A 23267-nucleotide genomic window follows, 5' to 3' on the forward strand; every position below is an offset into this window, starting at 1 on the left:
CGACAGACAGACAGACAGGCGGACCGACAGACAGACAGACAGAGAGGCGGACCGACAGACAGACAGACAGAGAGGCGGACCGACAGACAGACAGACAGAGAGGCGGACCGACAGACAGACAGACAGAGAGGCGGACCGACAGACAGACAGACAGAGAGGCGGACCGACAGACAGACAGACAGGCGGACCGACAGACAGACAGACAGACAGAGAGGCGGACCGACAGACAGACAGACAGACAGAGAGGCGGACAGACAGACAGACAGAGAGGCGGACAGACAGACAGACAGACAGACAGAGAGGCGGACCGACAGACAGAGAGGCGGACCGACAGACAGACGGACCGACAGACAGACAGAGAGGCGGACCGACAGACAGACAGAGAGGCGGACCGACAGACAGACAGACAGACAGACAGACAGACAGACAGACAGACAGACAGACAGACAGACAGACAGACAGAGAGGCGGACCGACAGACAGACAGAGAGGCGGACCGACAGACAGACAGACAGACAGACAGAGAGGCGGACCGACAGACAGACAGACAGAGAGGCGGACCGACAGACAGACAGACAGAGAGGCGGACCGACAGACAGACAGACAGAGAGGCGGACCGACAGACAGACAGACAGAGAGGCGGACCGACAGACAGACAGACAGAGGCGGACCGACAGACAGACAGAGAGGCGGACCGACAGACAGACAGACAGAGAGGCGGACCGACAGACAGACAGACAGAGAGGCGGACCGACAGACAGACAGACAGAGAGGCGGACAGACAGACAGAGAGGCGGACCGACAGACAGACCGACAGACAGAGAGGCGGACCGACAGACAGACAGACAGAGAGGCGGACCGACAGACAGACAGACAGACAGACAGACAGAGAGGCGGACCGACAGACAGACAGACAGACAGAGAGGCGGACCGACAGACAGACAGACAGAGAGGCGGACCGACAGACAGACAGACAGACAGACAGAGAGGCGGACCGACAGACAGACAGACAGACAGACAGAGAGGCGGACCGACAGACAGACAGACAGACGGAGGCGGACCGACAGACAGACAGACGGAGGCGGACCGACAGACAGACAGACAGAGAGGCGGACAGACAGACAGACAGACAGACAGACAGACGGACAGACAGACAGAGAGGCGGACCGACAGACAGACAGACAGACAGACAGAGAGGCGGACCGACAGACAGACAGAGGCGGACCGACAGACAGACAGACAGACAGAGGCGGACCGACAGACAGACAGACAGACAAAGGCGGACCGACAGACAGACAGACAGACAGAGAGGCGGACCGACAGACAGACAGAGAGGCAGACAGACGGACCGAGACAGACAGACAGACAGACAGACAGAGGCGGACCGACAGACAGACAGACAGACAGAGAGGCGGACCGACAGACAGACAGACAGACAGAGAGGCGGACCGACAGACAGACAGACAGACAGAGAGGCGGACCGACAGACAGACAGACAGACAGACAGAGAGGCGGACCGACAGACAGACAGACAGACAGACGGAGGCGGACCGACAGACAGACAGACAGAGAGGCGGACCGACAGACAGACAGACAGACAGAGAGGCGGACCGACAGACAGACAGACAGACAGAGAGGCGGACCGACAGACAGACAGACAGACAGAGAGGCGGACCGACAGACAGACAGACAGACAAAGAGGCGGACCGACAGACAGACAGACAGACAGAGAGGCGGACGACAGACAGACAGACAGACAGAGGCGGACAGAGAGGCGGACCGACGGACCGACAGACAGACAGACAGACAGAGAGGCGGACCGACAGACAGACAGACAGAGAGGCGGACAGAGAGGCGGACCGACAGACAGACAGACAGACAGAGAGGCGGACCGACAGACAGACAGACAGACAGAGAGGCGGACCGACAGACAGACAGACAGACAGACAGACAGACAGAGAGGCGGACCGACAGACAGACAGACAGACAGACCGACAGACAGACAGACAGAGAGGCGGACCGACAGACAGACAGACAGACAGACAGACAGAGAGGCGGACCGACAGACAGACAGACAGAGAGGCGGACCGACAGACAGACAGACAGACAGAGAGGCGGACCGACAGACAGACAGACAGACAGAGAGGCGGACCGACAGACAGACAGACAGACAGAGAGGCGGACCGACAGACAGAGAGGCGGACCGACAGACAGACAGACAGAGAGGCGGACCGACAGACAGAGAGGCGGACAGACAGACAGACAGACAGAGAGGCGGACCGACAGACAGACAGACAGACAGAGAGGCGGACCGACAGACAGACAGACAGACAGAGAGGCGGACAGACAGACAGACAGAGAGGCGGACAGACAGACAGACAGAGGCGGAGACAGACAGACAGAGAGGCGGACCGACAGACAGACAGACAGAGAGGCGGACCGACAGACAGACAGACAGAGGCGGACCGACAGACAGACAGACAGAGAGGCGGACCGACAGACAGACAGACAGAGAGGCGGACCGACAGACAGACAGACAGAGAGGCGGACCGACAGACAGACAGACAGAGAGGCGGACCGACAGACAGACAGACAGAGAGGCGGACCGACAGACAGACAGAGAGGCGGACCGACAGACAGGCGGACCGACAGAGAGGCGGACCGACAGAGAGGCGGACCGACAGAGAGGCGGACCGACAGACAGACAGACAGACAGAGAGGCGGACCGACAGACAGACAGACAGACAGAGAGGCGGACCGACAGACAGACAGACAGAGAGGCGGACCGACAGACAGACAGACAGAGAGGCGGACCGACAGACAGACAGAGAGGCGGACAGACAGACAGACAGACAGACAGACAGACAGATAGACAGACAGAGAGGCGGACAGACAGACGGACAGACAGACAGAGAGGCGGACCGACAGACAGACAGACAGACAGACAGACAGACAGAGAGGCGGACCGACAGACAGACAGACAGACAGAGAGGCGGACCGACAGACAGACGGACCGACAGACAGACAGACAGACAGACAGAGAGGCGGACCGACAGACAGACAGACAGAGAGGCGGACCGACAGACAGACAGACAGAGAGGCGGACCGACAGACAGACAGACAGACAGAGAGGCGGACCGACAGACAGACAGACAGACAGAGAGGCGGACCGACAGACAGACAGAGAGGCCGACAGACAGACAGACAGACAGAGAGGCCGACAGACAGACAGACAGACAGACAGAGAGGCGGACCGACAGACAGACAGACAGACAGAGAGGCGGACCGACAGACAGACAGACAGAGAGGCGGACCGACAGACAGACAGACAGACAGACAGAGAGGCGGACCGACAGACAGACCGAGAGGCAGACAGAGAGGCAGACAGACAGACAGAGAGGCGGACCGACAGACAGAGAGGCGGACCGACAGACAGACAGACAGAGAGGCGGACCGACAGACAGACAGACAGAGAGGCGGACCGACAGACAGAGAGGCGGACCGACAGACAGAGAGGCGGACCGACAGACAGAGAGGCGGACCGACAGAGAGACAGACAGACAGACAGACAGAGAGGCGGACCGACAGACAGACAGAGAGGCGGACCGACAGACAGACAGACAGACAGACAGAGAGGCGGACAGACAGAGAGGCGGACCGACAGACAGACAGACAGACAGACAGAGAGGCGGACCGACAGACAGACAGACAGAGAGGCGGACCGACAGACAGACAGACAGAGAGGCGGACCGACAGACAGACAGACAGAGAGGCGGACCGACAGACAGACAGACAGACAGACAGAGAGGCGGACCGACAGACAGACAGACAGACAGACAGACAGACAGACAGAGAGGCGGACAGACAGAGAGGCGGACCGACAGACAGACAGACAGACAGACAGACAGACAGACAGACAGAGAGGCGGACCGACAGACAGACAGACAGACAGAGAGGCGGACCGACAGACAGACAGACAGACAGAGAGGCGGACCGACAGACAGACAGACAGACAGAGAGGCGGACCGACAGACAGACAGACAGAGAGGCGGACCGACAGCAGACAGAGAGGCGGACAGAGAGGCGGACCGACAGCAGACAGAGAGGCGGACCGACAGACAGACAGACAGACAGACAGAGAGGCGGACCGACAGACAGACAGACAGACAGACAGACAGAGGCGGACAGACAGACAGACAGACAGACAGACAGACAGAGAGGCGGACAGACAGACAGAGAGGCGGACAGACAGACAGACAGACAGACAGAGGCGGACCGACAGACAGACAGACAGACAGAGAGGCGGACCGACCGACCGACAGACAGACAGACAGACAGACAGACAGACAGACAGAGGGGCGGACCGACAGACAGACAGACAGACAGAGAGGCGGACCGACAGAGAGGCGGACAGACAGACAGACAGAGAGGCGGACCGACAGACAGACAGACAGAGAGGCGGACCGACAGCAGACAGAGAGGCGGACAGAGAGGCGGACCGACAGCAGACAGAGAGGCGGACCGACAGACAGACAGACAGACAGACAGACAGAGGGGCGGACCGACAGACAGACAGAGAGGCGGACAGAGAGGCGGACCGACAGCAGACAGAGAGGCGGACCGACAGACAGACAGAGAGGCGGACCGACAGACAGACAGAGAGGCGGACCGACAGACAGACAGAGAGGCGGACCGACAGACAGACAGACAGAGAGGCGGACCGACAGACAGACAGAGAGGCGGACCGACAGACAGACAGACAGACAGACAGAGAGGCGGACCGACAGACAGACAGAGAGGCGGACCGACAGACAGACAGACAGACAGACAGACAGACAGACAGACAGACAGAGAGGCGGACCGACAGACAGACAGACAGAGAGGCGGACCGACAGACAGACAGACAGACAGACAGACAGACAGACAGACAGACAGAGAGGCCGACAGACAGACAGACAGAGAGGCCGACAGACAGACAGACAGACAGACAGAGAGGCGGACCGACAGACAGACAGACAGACAGAGAGGCGGACCGACAGACAGACAGACAGACAGAGAGGCGGACCGACAGACAGACAGACAGACAGAGAGGCGGACCGACAGACAGACAGACAGAGAGGCAGACAGAGAGGCGGACCGACAGACAGACAGACAGAGAGGCGGACCGACAGACAGAGAGGCGGACCGACAGACAGACAGACAGAGAGGCGCACCGACAGACAGACAGACAGAGAGGCGGACCGACAGACAGAGAGGCGGACCGACAGACAGACAGACAGACAGAGAGGCGGACCGACAGACAGACAGACAGACAGACAGAGAGGCGGACCGACAGACAGACAGAGAGGCGGACCGACAGACAGACAGAGAGGCGGACCGACAGACAGACAGACAGACAGACAGACAGAGAGGCGGACCGACAGACAGACAGGCGGACAGACAGACAGACAGAGAGGCGGACCGACAGACAGACAGACAGACAGACAGAGAGGCGGACCGACAGACAGACAGACAGACAGAGAGGCGGACCGACAGACAGAGAGGCGGACCGACAGACAGACAGACAGAGAGGCGGACCGACAGCAGACAGAGAGGCGGACAGAGAGGCGGACCGACAGCAGACAGAGAGGCGGACCGACAGACAGACAGACAGACAGACAGACAGAGAGGCGGACCGACAGACAGACAGACAGACAGACAGAGAGGCGGACAGACAGACAGACAGACAGACAGACAGACAGACAGAGAGGCGGACAGACAGACAGACAGACAGAGAGGCGGACCGACAGACAGACAGACAGAGAGGCCGACCGACAGACAGACAGACAGACAGACAGACAGACAGACAGACAGACGGACAGAGAGGCGGACCGACAGAGGCGGACCGACAGACAGACAGACAGACAGAGAGGCGGACCGACAGACAGAGAGGCGGACCGACAGACAGAGAGGCGGACCGACAGACAGACAGACAGAGAGGCGGACCGACAGACAGACAGACAGACAGACAGACAGACAGGCGGACCGACAGACAGACAGACAGACAGACAGACAGACAGACAGACAGACAGACAGACAGACAGACAGACAGACAGACAGACAGAGGCGGACCGACAGACAGACAGACAGACAGACAGAGAGGCGGACAGACAGACAGACAGACAGACAGACAGAGAGGCCGACAGACAGACAGACAGAGAGGCGGACCGACAGACAGACAGACAGACAGAGAGGCGGACCGACGGGCGGGCGGACCAATCGATAGCCAGAGCGGCAGGCGGACCACATTTTCTACGACCCCTGGTCTGAAAAGTACTAGCCTCTGGCTACCTCCCATATAACTAATATAATTGGTTTTGGAGTTTTTGTTCATTTTTTGTTGACCAACAGGGGACTCTACATTGAGCCTGCAGAAGTGGATGTTTGAGCAGCAGGCGTTGCAGGAGTACATCCTCCTCTGCTGTCAGAACCCTGCTGGAGGGCTGCTGGACAAGCCTGGCAAGTATGTACCCTGCACACTACACACACACTACACACTACATATACACTACACACACACTACATATACACACACATACACTACACACACACTACATATACACTACATATACACACACATACACTACACACACACTACATATACACTACATATACACCACACACTACACACACACTACATATACACACACATACACTACACACACACTACATATACACTACATATACACTACACACACACACACACACACTACATATACACTACATATACACTACACACACACTACATATACACTACACACACACTACACACACACTACACACACACTACACACACACTACATATACACTACACACACACTACATATACACTACACACACACTACATATACACTACACACACACTACATACACACTACACACACACTACATACACACTACACACACACTACATATACACTACATATACACTACACACACACTACATATACACTACACACACACACACACTACATACACACTACACACACACTACATTTACACTACATATACACTACACACACACTACATACACACTACACACACACTACACATACACACACACTACACACACTACACATACACTACACACACTACACACACACTACACATACACTACACACACACACGACATATACACTACACACACACACACACTACATGCACACTACATAGACACTACACACACACTACATACACACTACATAGACACTACACACACACACTACACACACACACACTACATATACACTACACACACACACTACATATACACTACATATACACTACACACACACACACTACACACACACACTACATATACAAGCGAGGCAACGTATCGATCCCTGCCTGGACAACAAGAGGGTGTGCCTCTCTACAGCCAATTAACTAAGTTCTTAGTTCTTCACCCCGCTCCCCCGGCCCGTCTGGAGGAGGATGTCATGGCAACCGAGAACGCGCGAGGTAGTCGTACAAGTGTTTTTTTTTTGTACACGAAAGAGTCCGTGGCCTGATGACATAAGTGGTAGTGTCTTGAAACACTTCCGCTCAGCTGAGCGGTGTCTTCTCTCTCTTCCAGTGGCCCCTTGATATACATTGGAAATGCCGTCTCTATGGAAACAATCTATTGTTGTACCTGTCCCAAAAACCTCTCATCCATCTGCATCAAATGTGTATAGACCTGTCTCTCTTAAATCTCTTTTAAATAATCAACACCACCACCAGACACCCCCTCCATTTTGCATCAGACTGAGGACTTGATGCTTATCACACGGATCACCAACTTCCTAGCTGATCGGTCCCAGCAAGGTACGAGTTGGCAACGCACACTCTGAGGTGGGCACAACTTCAGTTGGGACCGCACAGGGCAGTGTTCTTTTCACCAGTACTATACATACTGTATACAGACCGCTGCCGGAGACGGTTCCCAGGGCGCGCCACCTGATCAAATATACTGCTTTGGTTAGTCTTCTCGAAGGGGATTTTTAATTTTATTTAAAAAAAAACAACATTTAACCTTTATTTAACTAGGCAAGTCAGTTAAGAACAAATTCTTATTTTCAATGACGGCCTAGGAATAGTGGGGTTAACTGCCTGTTCAGGGGCAGAACGACAAGATTTGTACCTTGTCAGCTCGGGGGTTTGAACTTGCAACCTTCCGGTTACTAGTCCAACGCTCTAACCACTAGGCTACCCTGCCGCCCCGGATGAGACCGAGAGTGGACCAACTCTGAATGATTTGGCTGTCATCCCATCTAAATTTAAATACATTCACGGTGCATTGAAGCTGTTCTGGAGGCTCGTGGTGTCCTGTTAAGACTCCTGATGTTGGTGTTTCCTTTATTTTGGCAGTTACATACAGACACACCCCCTTTTTTTAAATTTTATTTTTACAATAAATTGATTGCAGAAACAAGAACCTCCTTTCAACACGTTCCTCTTCCTTTCCTCCTCAAGATCCAGAGACTTCTACCACACCTGTTACTGTCTGAGTGGTCTGTCCGTAGCGCAGCACTTTGGCAACATGGATCTGCACCACGAGCTGATCGTCGGCCGGGAGGAGAACAGACTGGTGAGCCTCTAGGAGTTTTTTCGAGAATGTTTTCATCCAGATTTTTTTTAAAGAGTATCATGCTCCCCTTTCTGATTTGTTAGACACTTTCTTGTTTAAATTAGCATGAACATCATACAGTATGACCCGGAAGTGGACCGTTTCCTGTTCCTGTCCTATCATGTAAACGCTTACATTGTTTACGTTTTAGCTGGTGGCCCACTCTTTGATGGAATCCACATTTTACATGGCTTTAAAAAGTTCTGCTTTCTTCTCTCCAGGCCCCCAGCCACCCCGTCTACAACATCTGTCCAGAGAAGGTAGCCCAGGCCATCCAACACTTCCACCAGCTGCCTGTCCCCGTGCCTGCACAGAAAGAGGGGTCCTCGGCCTGCAACACTACCGCTGACCACTCCTAGTGCTCACAGTGTAGGCATGGCTATGAGCGTATTTGAGGGGGGTCAATTTGAGCATGAAGGCGATGCTCCGAATCGCTTATCTTGAATGAATAGTTATTTGGGATGCAAGGTTTGTCTATATCGGTGATTCTTTTGCACTACGGCTGCAATGATAAACTCTGGGATAAGGTAGTAGTGGCACATAACCCCTGATACAGGATCAGATATTTTTGTCATCCACCTTAGGATTCAGGGGAAATCTGTTCCTAGATCTGTGGTTAGGAGCAACTTCTAGTGCCTTCAGAATGTATTCACACCACTTGATTTTTTTCCAAATTTTTGATGTTACAAAGTGGGATTAAAATGGATTAAATTGTCATTTTTGGTCAACGATCTACACAGAATTCTACCTTTAAAAAAAAAAAAATTGTTTTTTTTTAATATAAGTTCACACATTCTTTAAAAAGTAATGGTTGTTAATCATTGATAAGACTTGAATGCCAAGTCTTATATCAAGTAGATATAAGTAAAAACTGTAACTAGACCACTCAAATATTCAATGTTGTCTTGGTTAAGCAAATCCAGTGTAGATTTGACCTTGTGTTTTAGGTTATTGTTCTGCTGAAAGGTGAATTCATCTTTTTGGTAGAAAGATTTTCCTCTAGGATTTTGCCTGTGCTTTGCTCCATTCTGTTAATTGTTTTATCCTGAAAAACTCCCCAGTCCTTAACAATGACAAATATACCCATAACATGATGCAGCCACTAGTATTCTTGAAAATATGGAACGTGGTATTGGATTTTGCCCCAAACATAACACTTTGTATTCAGGACAAAACATTAATTTATTAGCCACATTTTTTGCAGTATTACTTTAGTACCTTGTTGCAAACAGGATGTATGGAGGCTTCCTTCTTTTCAATTAGGTTAGTATTGTGGAGTAAGTACAATGTTGAGCCATCCTCACCGTTGGCCTCATGGTGAAATCCCAGAGCAGTTTCCTTCCTTTCCGGCAACTGAGTTAGGAAGGACGCCTGTATCTTTGTAGTGACTGGGTGTATTGATACACCATACAAAGTGTAATAAATAACTTCATAATGATCAGAGGGATATTTATGTTTTACCAATCGGTGCCCTTCTTTGCAAGGCATTGAAAAACCTCCCTGGTCTTTGTGGTTGAATCTGTGCTTGAAATGCACTACTCGATTGAGGGGCCTTACCTGAATGTGTAGGGCAGTCATTCAAAAATCATGTTAACCACTAATATTGAACACAGTGGGTCCATGTGACTTGTTTTAACACTGTTACTCTTGAACATAAGTTAGTCATAACAAAAGGGGTGAATAGTTGACTCAAAACATTTCAGCATTTTTAAAAACAAAATGTTCTGCAAACAAAATTCCACCTCTGAAATTATGGGTATCAATGACACAATCTAAATGTAATTCATATTCAAATCTGTCTGCAACACAAATTGTGGAAGAGTTAAAGGGGTGTGAACGTTGTGACGGGACTGTAAATGTGGAGCGGTGTGCTTGCTGAGAAGTGGACTACAAGTATCCATCCAGCAAAAATGGGTTGATTGCTGGTCCCCAACTGACAAACAAGGGATTGAGAGAAGAGGAGAAAATTAGGGCTGTCCAAATAAAGGCCTGAGTATAAATTGTTGGTATCTTGAGTTATTTACTTTATACAGAAATTTAATATATACTGTGACTGTTTGTGGTCGTCTGACTAAGGTGAATTAACCAAATAAATGTTCATACCACCAGTGCAGAACGTTTGGATGACTGACCTAAACTCCTCTGTGTAAAGCTGTTTAAGCCAATCTGAAGTTATCCAGATGAATATCTTCAATAGTTACTAGCTCCAGTCAGAGCCATATTCAGTGGGGAGGACAAGTATTTGATACACCTGCCGATTTTGCAGGTTTTCCTACTTACAAAGCATGTAGAGGTTAATTTTTTTAATCATAGATACACTTCAACTGTGAGGAACAGAATCTAAAACAAAAATCCAGAAAATCACATTTGTATGATTTATAAGTATGTGTTTAAGCATTTTATTGCATGACACAAGTATTTGATCATCTACCAACCAGTTAGAATTCTGAAGACACCTGTCCACACACTCAAACAGACTCCAACCTCTCCACAATTGCCAAGACCAGAGAGCTGTGTAAGGACATCAGGGATAAAAATGTAGACCTGCACAAGGCTGGGATGGGCTACAGGACAAGCAGTGTGGTGAGAAGGCAACAACTGTTGGTGCAATTATTAGAAAATGGAAGAAGTTCAAGATGACGGTCAATCACCCTCGGTCTGGGGCTCCATGCAAGATCTCACCTCATGGGGCAACAATGATCATGAGGAAGGTGAGGGATCAGCCCAGAACTACACGGCAGGACCTGGTCAATGACCTGAAGAAAGCTGGGACCACAGTCTCAAAGAAAATCATTAGTAACACACTACGCCGTCATGGATTAAAATATTGCAGCGCACGCAAGGTCTCCCTGCTCAAGCCAGCGCATGTCCAGGCCCGTCTGAAGTTTGCCAATGACCATCTGGATGATCCAGAGGAGGAATGGGAGAAGGTCATGTGGTCTGATGAGACTAAACTCCACTCGCCGTGTTTGGAGGAGAAAGAAGGATTAGTACAACCCCAATAACACCATCCCAATAAAATGCAAATGAATTTCTTAAAAATCATACAATGTGATTTTCTGGATTTTTGTTTTAGATTCCGTCTCTCACAGTTGAAGTGTACCTATGATACAAATTACAGACCTCTACATGCTTTGTAAATAGAAAAACCTGCATAATTGGCAGTGTATCAAATACTTGTTCTCCCCACTATATATACAAAGAGTTGGGACATTGAGAGTTCTGCATTATGATGCATCAACATGACACTGCAACATTCTGTAGCAGCCATGTTAGAACCCCATTAACATGACACTACATTCTAGAGCAACCATGTTAGAACCCCATTAACATGACACTACAACATTCTATAGCAGCCATGTTAGAACTCCATTAACATGACACTACAACATTCCATAGCAGCCATGTTAGAACCCCATTAACATGACACTACATCATTCTATAGCAGCCATGTTAGAACCCCATTAACATGACACTACAACATTCTATAGCAGCCATGTTAGAACCTCATTAACATGACACTACAACATTCTATAGCAGCCATGTTAGAACCCCATTAACATGACACTACAACATTCTATAGCAGCCATGTTAAAACCCCATTAACATGACACTACAACATTCAATAACAGCCATGTCAGAACCCCATTAACATGACACTACAACATTCTATAGCAGCCATGTTAGAACCCCATTAACATGACACTACAACATTCTATAGCAGCCATGTTAGAACTCCATTAACATGACACTACAACATTCTATAACAGCCATGTTAGAACCCCATTAACATGACACTACATCATTCTATAGCAGCCATGTTAGAACCCCATTAACATGACACTACAACATTCTATAGCAGCCATGTTAGAACCTCATTAACATGACACTACAACATTCTATAGCAGCCATGTTAGAACCCCATTAACATGACACTACAACATTCTATAGCAGCCATGTTAGAACCCCATTAACATGACACTACAACATTCTATAGCAGCCATGTTAGAACCTCATTAACATGACACTACAACATTCTATAGCAGCCATGTTAAAACCCCATTAACATGACACTACAATATTCTATAACAGCCATGTCAGAACCCCATTAACATGACACTACAACATTCTATAGCAGCCATGTTAGAACCCCATTAACATGACACTACAACATTCTATAGCAGCCATGTTAGAACCCCATGAACATGACACTACAACATTCTATAGCAGCCATGTTAGAACCCCATTAACATGACACTACAACATTCTATAGCAGCCATGTTAGAATCCCATTAACATGACACTACATCATTCTATAACAGCCATGTTAGAACCCCATTAACATGACACTACAACATTCTATAGCAGCCATGTTAGAACCCCATGAACATGACACTACAACATTCTATAGCAGCCATGTTAGAATCCCATTAACATGACACTACATCATTCTATAGCAGCCATGTTAGAACCCCATGGGGAATAGAATGTCCAGAAGGAGCATTATTTTAACAATGTAACTGAATGTCTGGAATTAGAACAATATAAAAGTTGTCTAAACTCTACATGTATGTCTCTGGCCTCCACCCATTTCATTTCTGAGAAGTCAGAAGGGTAAGCAGTTCTTTGAATTCTTCAACCCTGTTGGCTAGTTTGTCATCAAACGGCTCACAGAACTGCCCTCTATCATAACACAGCTCTGTCCCAAATGGCATTATGTTCCCTACATAGTGCACTACTTTTGACTTTGAGTCCTATGGCCCATTGTCAAAAGGAGTGTATTATGTAGTGTATAGGGTGTCACACCCTATGTTTTTCCTGCGAGGGCAAACCAGTTGTATGACATGACAGGAGTTATATATGCCTCCCCCCATCAGTCATTTTGACACCAGACACGCACCTGGGGTGTGTTCAATTAGCTGTGTTTGCTACGTTTTGTGGTTTTGAGTTACATTTGCTCCTATTTGGTGGCGTGTGGCCGTTTGAAATCACAAAACTCAGGCAGCACACACACACCATAAGGTAATCACCCTCTGGGCCAACAGAGTAACAGTTCCGTTTCCATTGAATTCGTTTGCACACCGTTTTGTCGTACTGAACGCAGCCCTGGATACCCGCTGCCATTACAAACCAGAAAAACACACAGTCCTCTAGGTGGATGGATGGACTGTCAGCACTCAGTAAACACAGGAACACACAGTCCTCTAGGTGGATGGATGGACTGTCAGCACTCAGTAAACACAGGAACACACAGTCCTCTAGGTGGATGGACTGTCAGCACTCAGTAAACACAGGAACACACAGTCCTCTAGGTGGATGGATGGACTGTCAGCACTCAGTAAACACAGGGACACACAGTCCTCTAGGTGGATGGATGGTCTGTCAGCACTCAGTAAACACACAGTCCTCTAGGTGGATGGATGGTCTGTCAGCACCCAGTAAACACAGTCCTCTAGGTGGATGGATGGACTGTCAGCACTCAGTAAACACAGGAACACACAGTCCTCTAGGTGGATGGACTGTCAGCACTCAGTAAACACAGTCCTCTAGGTGGATGGATGGACTGTCAGCACTCCGTAAACACAGGAACACAGTTCTGTCATTCATCTCATAACTCTGTAGGATAGGTTGACACAGAGGGTTTAAACAATGTTCAAATCCTGAACTGCATGTCATTCACCAAGTCTGGAACCAACGGGACCCTGAACAGCTTCTACCCACAAGACTGCTGAAGAGTTAACCAGATCGCTACCTGGACTAATCTGCATTGACCCTTTTCTGCACTAATTATTTAGACTCCTCAGTAACCACAGCACTACGCGTTGATCTTGTTGCCAAGTCACTTCATCCCTACATATCTACCTCAATTACCCGTTACCCCGGCACATCAACTCAGTCCTGATGCCAAGTCACTACATATCTACCTCAATTACCCGTTACCCCGGCACATCAACTCAGTCCTGATGCCAAGTCACTACATATCTACCTCAATTACCCGTTACCCCGGCACATCAACTCAGTCCTGATGCCAAGTCACTACATATCTACCTCAATTACCTGTTACCCCGGCACATCAACTCAGTACTGATGCCAAGTCACTACATATCTACCTCAATTACCTGTTACCCCGGCACATCAACTCAGTCCTGATGCCAAGTCACTACATATCTACATACATGTACATATCTACCTCAATTACCTGTTACCCCGGCACATCAACTCAGTACTGATGCCAAGTCACTTCATCCCTACATACATGTACATATCTACCTCAATTACCTGTTACCCCGGCACATCAGCTCAGTACTGGTGCCAAGTCACTTCATCCCTACATACATGTACATATCTACCTCAATTACCTGTTACCCCGGCACATCAGCTCAGTACTGATGCCAAGTCACTTCATCCCTACATACATGTACATATCTACCTCAATTACCTTTTACCCCGGCACATCAACTCAGTCCTGATGCCAAGTCACTACATATCTACCTCAATTACCTGTTACCCCGGCACATCAGCTCAGTACTGATGCCAAGTCACTTCATCCCTACATACATGTACATATCTACCTCAATTACCTGTTACCCCGGCACATCAACTCAGTACTGATGCCAAGTCACTTCATCCCTACATACATGTACATATCTACCTCAATTACCTGTTACCCCGGCACATCAACTCAGTACTGATGCCAAGTCACTACATATCTACCTCAATTACCTGTTACCCCAGCACATCAACTCAGTACTGATGCCAAGTCACTACATATCTACCTCAATTACCTGTTACCCCGGCACATCAACTCAGTCCTGATGCCAAGTCACTTCATCCCTACATACATGTACATATCTACCTCAATTACCTGTTACCCCGGCACATCAACTCAGTACTGATGCCAAGTCACTACATATCTACCTCAATTACCTGTTACCCCGGCACATCAACTCAGTACTGATGCCAAGTCACTTCGTCCCTACATACATGTACATATCTACCTCAATTACCTGTTACCCCGGCACATCAACTCAGTACTGATGCCAAGTCACTACATATCTACCTCAATTACCTGTTACCCCGGCACATCAACTCAGTCCTGATGCCAAGTCACTACATATCTACCTCAATTACCTGTTACCCCGGCACATCAACTCAGTACTGATGCCAAGTCACTACATATCTACCTCAATTACCTGTTACCCCGGCACATCAACTCAGTACTGATGCCAAGTCACTTCGTCCCTACATACATGTACATATCTACCTCAATTACCTGTTACCCCGGCACATCAACTCAGTCCTGATGCCAAGTCACTACATATCTACCTCAATTACCTGTTACCCCGGCACATCAACTCAGTCCTGATGCCAAGTCACTACATATCTACCTCAATGACCTGTTACCCCGGCACATCAACTCAGTCCTGATGCCAAGTCACTTCATCCCTACATACATGTACATATCTACCTCAATTACCTGTTACCCCGGCACATCAACTCAGTCCTGATGCCAAGTCACTACATATCTACCTCAATTACCTGTTACCCCGGCACATCAACTCAGTCCTGATGCCAAGTTGTTGTTTTCCGTCCCGTCCCCTCCCCCTCTGCATTGTTGGAAAGGGCCCATAAGCATTTCACTGTTAGTCTACACCTGTTATTTACAATGCAGGTGACAACATGTATAACGTATAATTTCTCTTCAGATTATGTTTGGCTACGTTGTCCACTTAACAGAAGAACCTGCAACAAAATACAGAATCACACTTTTTAAAGGATAAAATAGTTTTATTTATAGTCTCATAGTAAAGGTAGGCCTCAACTTGCAAGACAATTGTTGGCAGTATGTACAACATACTTGTAATTTCCATGGACTGGATTCAGACAAAGATTATTTAGTTTACATTATTCATACCCTAAAAGGGGGGGAGGGAGGGGAGATAATTGAAAAGATAAACATACACACATTTCCTAGAGACGCAAAACGCTTTCTTTTTTTTTTTCACTTGGGGAGTCGCCGACATTAAGAGTTCACTGTGTAATTCACAACACCTTGACAGGGACGCCATTTTCTCCTCAAATTGAATAGAAAATGGGAACTACATTGACATTCATATCTATTTCATGCCTTTGAAGCACAACTACAAGTGACAAATTTGTGAGAATACAAAATGCATAACATTTTTTTGAGAACTTGAAAACATACAATCAATAACGTTTGTATTTCTTTAAAACATGGAGATTACTGACTCAGCCACCTAAACTCATTCACTAGTTCAAGCTAAAAGAGAAGGAATCTAGTCCTTTTTTCCAAAACAATGATTTTCTACAAAGGGGATTATATTTGTTTTAATTTCACCATGTGTCAAAATGGAAAACTAATTATATGGGCCTGAGGTGGGTTTTTCTTTCAGTTTTACATCAATATTTAGCTTCAAGTTCTTTTTGTGGAAAAAAAATTGGTTTTAAAAAATGGTTTAAAAAAAGGTAAGCTTCTCCGACAGACAGGACGACTCTTCTTGACGTGTGTAAATTCTAAAACAGACAAAGACAACAAAAAAACACAACAAAACAAAATAATATTTCAGCAGTGCTTGGAGGAGTACGCCTCTTCTCTCCGTAGCCTTCCACTGGGAGGAGAGAGTTTTGGATAGTTGACATTGCTGAGAGAGGAGAGGAAAGGGGAGAGAGAGCGAGAAAGGGAAAATGTTGTTTTTTTCCTTGCACGTTATGTTCTAAAAATCAATGTTCTTCCTCCCAGCTCCCTGTCCCTCGGATAGCGTGATGAAGAGACTTCAGGATAGACAGATCATGAGGGAAGGATTGGAGTATTCACTATGCAGTGAGAGCACATCCAGAGAAAGAATGTAGTGGGAATTACAGGATAAGTACTGACTACTGGACCAGTACCCGTGCCTGCAGTACCCCTCCACACCAGGCGTGGCACTGTGGGCTAGTCCAGAGTCCTAGCTGGCCTCCACACGGAGCTTCTTCCTTGGGGCTGGGGGTTCCTCTGGCTCGGACTCGGAGCTGGAGTCAGAGCCTCCGTCGAAAGCGGACACAGCGCTGCCTTTAGGGTTGGTGTACAGGTTGCTGTCTGAAGAACTGTAGCTGGCCTGGAGCTGCGTCGAACCCTTCACCTTCTCCAGGGCACGCACTACAGGGAAAAGAGAATGGGGAGAAGGAGAGGACAGAGAAAGGGAGGAAAAAGAAAGGATGGAGGAGAGGGAGCAAAGGAGAATAAAGAAAAGGGTTGAGAAGATGAAGAGGTAAATGTCAAAGGTCAATGTCCAAATTTGACCCATAAGCAGACAAACACACGCTACAGAAACAAGGTCCATAGGTACGGTAGGTTACTAATCCTACTACAGGAAGAGATGGTCCGTAGGTACGGTAGGTTACTAATCCTACTACAGGAAGAGATGGTCCGTAGGTACGGTAGGTTACAAATCCTACTACAGGAAGAGCTGGTCCGTAGGTACGGTAGGTTCTCCATCATACTACAGGAAGAGATGGCCCGTATGTACGGTAGATTCTCCATCATACTGCAGGTAGATGGTCCGTAGGTACGGTAGGTTCTCCATCATACTACAGGTAGATGGCCCGTAGGTACGGTAGATTCTCCATCATACTACAGGTAGAGATGGTCCGTAGGTACGGTAGGTTACTAATCCTACTACAGGTAGATGGTCCGTAGGTACAGTAGATTCTCCATCATACTACAGGTAGATGGTCCGTAGGTACGGTAGATTCTCCATCATACTACAGGAAGAGATGGCCCGTAGGTACGGTAGATTCTCCATCATACTACAGGTAGATGGTCCGTAGGTACGGTAGGTTCTCCATCATACTACAGGTAGATGGCCCGTAGGTACGGTAGATTCTCCATCATACTGCAGGTAGATGGCCCGTAGGTACGGTAGATTCTCCATCATATTACAGGTAGAGATGGTCCGTAGGTACGGTAGATTCTCCATCATACTGCAGGTAGATGGCCCGTAGGTACGGTAGATTCTCCATCATACTACAGGTAGATGGTCCGTAGGTACGGTAGATTCTCCATCATACTACAGGTAGAGATGGTCCGTAGGTACGGTAGATTCTCCATCATACTACAGGTAGAGATGGTCCGTAGGTACGGTAGATTCTCCATCATACTACAGGTAGAGATGGTCCGTAGGTACGGTAGATTCTCCATCATACTACAGGTAGAGATGGTCCGTAGGTACGGTAGATTCTCCATCATACTACAGGTAGATGGTCCGTAGGTACGGTAGATTCTCCATCATACTGCAGGTAGATGGCCCGTAGGTACGGTAGATTCTCCATCATACTACAGGAAGAGATGGTCCGTAGGTACGGTAGATTCTCCATCATACTACAGGTAGAGATGGTCCGTAGGTACGGTAGATTCTCCATCATACTACAGGTAGAGATGGTCCGTAGGTACGGTAGATTCTCCATCATACTACAGGTAGAGATGGTCCGTAGGTACGGTAGATTCTCCATCATACTACAGGTAGATGGTCCGTAGGTACGGTAGATTCTCCATCATACTGCAGGTAGATGGCCCGTAGGTACGGTAGATTCTCCATCATACTACAGGAAGAGATGGTCCGTAGGTACGGTAGATTCTCCATCATACTACAGGTAGAGATGGTCCGTAGGTACGGTAGATTCTCCATCATACTACAGGTAGAGATGGTCCGTAGGTACGGTAGATTCTCCATCATACTACAGGTAGATGGTCCGTAGGTACGGTAGATTCTCCATCATACTACAGGTAGATGGCCCGTAGGTACGGTAGATTCTCCATCATACTACAGGTAGATGGCCCGTAGGTACGGTAGGTTCTCCATCATACTACAGGTAGATGGTCCGTAGGTACGGTAGATTCTCCATCATACTACAGGTAGATGGTCCGTAGGTACGGTAGATTCTCCATCATACTACAGGTAGATGGTCCGTAGGTACGGTAGATTCTCCATCATACTACAGGTAGATGGTCCGTAGGTACGGTAGATTCTCCATCATACTACAGGTAGATGGTCCGTAGGTACGGTAGATTCTCCATCATACTACAGGTAGAGATGGTCCGTAGGTACAGTAGGTTCTCCATCATACTACAGGTAGATGGTCCGTAGGTACAGTAGGTTCTCCATCATACTACAGGTAGAGATGGTCCGTAGGTACGGTAGATTCTCCATCATACTACAGGTAGATGGTCCGTAGGTACAGTAGATTCTCCATCATACTACAGGAAGAGATGGTCCGTAGGTACGGTAGGTTCTCCATCATACTACAGGTAGATGGTCCGTAGGTACGGTAGATTCTCCATCATACTACAGGTAGAGATGGTCCGTAGGTACGGTAGATTCTCCATCATACTACAGGTAGATGGTCCGTAGGTACGGTAGGTTCTCCATCATACTACAGGTAGATGGCCCGTAGGTACGGTAGATTCTCCATCATACTACAGGTAGATGGTCTGTAGGTACGGTAGATTCTCCATCATACTACAGGTAGATGGCCCGTAGGTACGGTAGGTTCTCCATCATACTACAGGTAGATGGTCCGTAGGTACGGTAGATTCTCCATCATACTACAGGTAGATGGTCCGTAGGTACGGTAGATTCTCCATCATACTGCAGGTATATGGTCTGTAGGTACGGTAGATTCTCCATCATACTACAGGTAGATGGTCCGTAGGTACGGTAGATTCTCCATCATACTACAGGTAGAGATGGTCCGTAGGTACAGTAGATTCTCCATCATACTCACCTTGCTGCTCCAGCAGTGCGTTCTGCCTCTTCAGGTCATCGATGTCCTGCTGGTGGGTGTGGTTTTTCCTCCTCATGTACTGGATATAGTCCGTGGCTTTGTCTAGAATCTGAGCTCGGGACGCCTGTTTGATAGATTGCTGTTGGCAATAAAGGGAAAACTCAAATATGACAAGGAAAGATGTCAGTGTCCTTATTAAAATCACATTTGCTAGCACAACAACCTCCCTTCACTGACCCCTCTAGCACAGCTACCATAACAACCTCCCTTCACTGACCCCTCTAGCACAGCTACCATAACAACCTCCCTACACCTGACCCCTCTAGCACAGCTACCCTAACAACCTCCCTACACCTGACCCCTCTAGCACAGCTACCATAACAACCTCCCCCTGACCCCTCACCGACTGACCCCTCTAGCACAGCTACCCTAACAACCTCCCTACACTGACCCCTCTAGCACAGCTACCATACACCGACCCCTCTAGCACAGCTACCATAACAACCTCCCTACACCGACCCCTCTAGCACAGCTACCATAACAACCTCCCTTCACTGACCCCTCTAGCACAGCTACCATAACAACCTCCCTACACCGACCCCTCTAGCACAGCTACCGTAATAACTCACTATACTGACTGACCCATCGACCCCTACTGTAATACTACTGCTGTAAATCTAGCTTAAAACAGACTGAAAAGTGTCCTCAGACAGGCCCTCAATGTAATTATTTGGCTGCTCTCACAATGGTGGTGCAGTGTTCTCTCTAACCAGGCCACGCTGCCGACGCCCCCTAGCACAGCCACGCTGCCGACCTCCCCCCCGACCCCTCTAGGCCACGCTGCCGACCCCGGACCCCTCCACGCTGCCGACCTCCCCGGGCCACGCTCTAGCACAGCTACCCGACCTCCCCCCGACCCCTCTAGCCCACGCTGCCGACCTCCCCCTAGGCCACGCTGCCCCCGACCTAACAACCCCCCGACCCCTCTAGGCCACGCTGCCTACCTCCCCCGCTACCATAACGCTGCCGACCTCCCCCGGGCCACGCTGCACGCTACCATAACAACCTCCCCCGGGCTACCATAAACACCTCCCACGCTGCCAGCTACCATAAACACCTCCCCCGGGCCACGCTGCCGACCTCCCCCCGGGCCACGCTGACCCCGACCCCCTCCCCCGGGCCACGCTGCCGACCTCCCCCGGGCCACGCTGCCGACCCCCCGGGCCACGCTGCCGACCTCCCCCCGGGCCACGCTGACCTCCCCCGACGCTGCCGACCTCCCCCGGGCCACGCTGCCGACCTCCCCCGGGCCACGCTGCCGACCTCCCCCGGGCCACGCTGCCGACCTCCCCCCACGCTGCCGACCTCCCCCGGCCACGCTGCCGACCTCCCGACCTCCCCCCGGGCCACGCTGCCGACCCCCGGGCCACGCTGCCGACGCCCCCGGGCCACGCTGCAAACCTCCCCCCGGGCCACGCTGCCAACCTCCCCCCCGGGCCACGCTTACCTTGTCAGCTCGGGGATTCGATCCAGCAACTTTTCGGTAACTGGCCCAACACTAACCACTAGGCTACCTGATGCCCAAATAATCAAGTCTACAAGATCACCAGATAACTCCACAAACATTGGTAGTATAGTATTATTCACCCTGATACTAAAAAGTATGTTTCCTGAACCACTTAAGTCAATGGATCCCCACTCATATATCCCCAATAAAGGCAGACTCAGGTAGACGTACACAACTGGGAACAACTTCCTGCTCACAGACATCAACCAACATTGGTGGATAAATTAAGCTGTCTTACATGGGAAAAAAATTGTCACAGTTCCAGTCCTTCGGCTCTCCCAAAGGCACCGATGTGATAGTAGCTGGGTCTGGCCTGCTAAGATCATTGACTATATGAACCAGATCGTAGCTGGGTCTGGCCTGCTAAGATCATTGACTATATGAACCAGATCGTAGCTGGGTCTGGCCTGCTAAGATCATTGACTCTATATGAACCAGATCGTAGCTGGGTCTGGCCTGCTCAGATCATTGACTCTATATGAACCAGATCGTAGCTGGGTCTGGCCTGCTCAGATCATTGACTCTATATGAACCAGATCGTAGCTGGGTCTGGCCTGCTCAGATCATTGACTATATGAACCTGATCGTAGCTGGGTCTGGCCTGCTCAGATCATTGACTCTATATGAGCCAGATCGTAGCTGGGTCTGGCCTGCTCAGATCATTGACTATATGAACCTGATCGTAGCTGGGTCTGGCCTGCTCAGATCATTGACTCTATATGAACCAGATCGTAGCTGGGTCGTGAACTAAGGCAGAATGGCGCTGGAGGGAATAGAGTCCATTTTACGGCTCCTGACCAATTGTGCCATTTTGTGCATTTCTTTTCACTGATCATAACTTTTTTCCTACGTTATTTTTCCATCATCGTTTGTGACCGAAAAGAGCTTCTGGACATCAGAGCAGCCATCACTAACCTCAATTTGGACCAGGACTTCTGCTTCAATGAGTTGGAGGTGAAAGAAATACTGGTTATCACTGATCAGGCTTAACTCCCCGACACTCAAGAGTTACGGCGCACTGCATCCCTGACGAGACGACGTCAGAGTGGATACATTTCTTCTACCCTCTGTTCTGGTGAAGTGCACTAACTGGAAAATAAACTGGATGAGCTCCGTTCATGACTATCCTATCCACACTGCGCTAAAGCGGTCACTTTCAAGGAGCGGGACACTAATCCAGACGTTTCTAAGAAATCCCACTATGCCCTCCGACAAACCAACAAACAGGCAAAGCATCAATACAGGACTAAGATTGAATCATACTACACCGGCT

The 23267-nt window shown here is 49.2% G+C and overlaps 2 protein-coding genes across 7 annotated transcripts in view; one reads left to right on the plus strand and one right to left on the minus strand.

Moving 5' to 3' along the window:
* Positions 1–10646, plus strand: part of fntb (farnesyltransferase, CAAX box, subunit beta) — a 61988-nt gene extending 51342 nt beyond the window's left edge. For both annotated transcript variants that reach the window (XM_065008591.1, XM_065008592.1), the window contains 3 exons: positions 6390–6501; positions 8493–8607; positions 8868–10646. In XM_065008591.1, coding sequence (XP_064864663.1) covers positions 6390–6501; positions 8493–8607; positions 8868–9005 — 365 coding nt within the window. In that variant the 3' untranslated portion in view covers positions 9006–10646. The remainder of the gene's footprint in view (positions 1–6389; positions 6502–8492; positions 8608–8867) is intronic.
* A 5767-nt stretch (positions 10647–16413) lies between these two features.
* The window catches only part of max (myc associated factor X), a 33256-nt gene continuing 26402 nt past the window's right edge, over positions 16414–23267 (minus strand). For all 5 annotated transcript variants that reach the window (XM_065008595.1, XM_065008597.1, XM_065008594.1 and 2 more), the window contains 2 exons: positions 20428–20566; positions 16414–17803 (listed from right to left, as the gene is read on the minus strand). In XM_065008595.1, coding sequence (XP_064864667.1) covers positions 17613–17803; positions 20428–20566 — 330 coding nt within the window. In that variant the 3' untranslated portion in view covers positions 16414–17612. The remainder of the gene's footprint in view (positions 17804–20427; positions 20567–23267) is intronic.

The sequence above is a fragment of the Oncorhynchus nerka genome, linkage group LG24 (assembly GCF_034236695.1).
Source record: "Oncorhynchus nerka isolate Pitt River linkage group LG24, Oner_Uvic_2.0, whole genome shotgun sequence".
NCBI lineage: Eukaryota > Metazoa > Chordata > Actinopteri > Salmoniformes > Salmonidae > Oncorhynchus > Oncorhynchus nerka.